The sequence below is a fragment of the Myotis davidii genome, unplaced genomic scaffold, assembly GCF_000327345.1.
Source record: "Myotis davidii unplaced genomic scaffold, ASM32734v1 scaffold539, whole genome shotgun sequence".
Lineage (NCBI taxonomy): Eukaryota > Metazoa > Chordata > Mammalia > Chiroptera > Vespertilionidae > Myotis > Myotis davidii.
In genome coordinates, this window is record NW_006290028.1 from 480,685 (window position 1) to 482,155 (window position 1,471).

The 1,471-nt window shown below is 62.1% G+C and overlaps 2 protein-coding genes across 4 annotated transcripts in view; one reads left to right on the forward strand and one right to left on the reverse strand.

Moving 5' to 3' along the window:
- MRPS7 (mitochondrial ribosomal protein S7) overlaps nt 1-1,161 on the reverse strand; it is a 3,102-nt gene extending 1,941 nt beyond the window's left edge. The window contains exons 1-3 of the mRNA XM_006762772.2: nt 990-1,161; nt 293-484; nt 121-184 (exon numbers count right to left, since the gene is read on the reverse strand). Coding sequence (XP_006762835.1) covers nt 121-184; nt 293-484; nt 990-1,072 — 339 coding nt within the window. The 5' untranslated portion in view covers nt 1,073-1,161. The remainder of the gene's footprint in view (nt 1-120; nt 185-292; nt 485-989) is intronic.
- A 122-nt stretch (nt 1,162-1,283) lies between these two features.
- The window catches only part of GGA3 (golgi-associated, gamma adaptin ear containing, ARF binding protein 3), a 17,836-nt gene continuing 17,648 nt past the window's right edge, over nt 1,284-1,471 (forward strand). For all 3 annotated transcript variants that reach the window (XM_015563294.1, XM_015563293.1, XM_015563295.1), the window contains exon 1: nt 1,284-1,411. In XM_015563294.1, the coding sequence (XP_015418780.1) occupies nt 1,372-1,411 (40 nt within the window). In that variant the 5' untranslated portion in view covers nt 1,284-1,371. The remainder of the gene's footprint in view (nt 1,412-1,471) is intronic.

The window sequence follows — 1,471 nt, forward strand, 5'->3', positions numbered from 1 at the left end:
ACACACACACACACGGGGAAGTTCATTTCAATGACAGGTACGAGAATCCACTCTTTTTCATGCTAAACTGACAGCCAAGTACAAAGCTACAGGAGAAAGGAAGAGAGAGGAACTACTTACCTGTGTCATGAGGGATCTTGCCAGGACCTTGTTTCCTCCTTTCATCATCATGTTGATGAATTTGCTTCAAGGAGAAAAGCAACAGGTTTAGCTTCCAAGGCTGTGTCCCGGAATCCTTGCGGTAGATCCTCCCTGGGCCTGACCCGGGGGGAACGAAAGTGCCCCGTCTCACCTGATCACCGGGTCTTCAAACACGGAGCTGGTGTTCGCCGACGGGGCGGCTTTGATGGGCTGGGTCTTCCTGAGCTCCCGCTCAAACTTCTCCTCCTCCGTCAGCTCTGCCCAGGGCTTGCGGTGATACTCCTTGTCGATCTGCGGATCCCTGAATTCCGCGCTGTAGCGGCTCCACCTCACCTGGGTGAACCTGGGAGACCGGGAAGAGAGGGCGGCGGGCAAGGCTGACTCCACAAGTGCGAAGGCTTGACTTAATAATAGGCAGGCTGGCCAGGCCACTGACTAGTGAGCGGCGCGGCCACCGCTAGCCCAGTCCGAGCAGCAGTAAGCCTGGCTCTTGTCTCAAGAGGTAGGAGGGCCGCCCCCAAATAGGCCAGGAAGGCCGCCTCCTGAACCTCAGGGCGGACGCCCGCCTATGCAGCTCTCCCCCCAACTCCCAACACAGAAAACCCCAACTCTGAGCTCCTCGGCAAGACCGCGCTTTCAACTCCGAGTCAGAGCCCCCGCGGGCAGGGGGCAGCTACCCAGCCTTCAGATTGGCCCCAAGTCACGCTGCTGGTTCAGAGCTTCGGACCCCAACACCCCGGCCTCCAGGCAGCCTGCAGGTCCCGCGCGTCTTGCCTGGGGCCCTGTCCTTCCTCGCAGGCCTCTCGGTGCGGACCGAGCGGCCTCCCAGCTGCCCGCCGCCCTCTCACCCTGGGAACCGCAGGACAGCACTCCGCACGCTCAGTGTCAGGTCCGAGCACCCGAGCACGGCCTTCACCAAGGGGGCAGCCATCTTGGTTTGCCTCGAGGACCCCACAAGGACTGCCCTCGGCGTGCCTGAGCGAGTGGCGGAAGACGGGGAAAAGGCTCCGCGGGGTCCTCAAGCTGCGCGTCGCCCCATCCATCTGGGCGTTAAGAGTCTCTAATCCCGAGGCCCAAAGGCAAGAATCAAAAGGAAACACTCGCTCTCCCGTTATCCGTCGCAGGCAGGCACTCGCTCCCCTCAGGCCCCCATGCAGGCCCCGCCCAGGCTCAGCTCTCGCAGGTTGTCGCGAGGTTTGAGGCCGCGGGCCCGGCCCGGGCGGCTGCAATATGGCGGAGGCGGAAGGAGAGAGCCTGGAGTCCTGGCTGAGTGAGTATCCACGGCCACTTTTGCATGTCCTCGAGCACCACCGAGCCCCCCCTCCCTGCA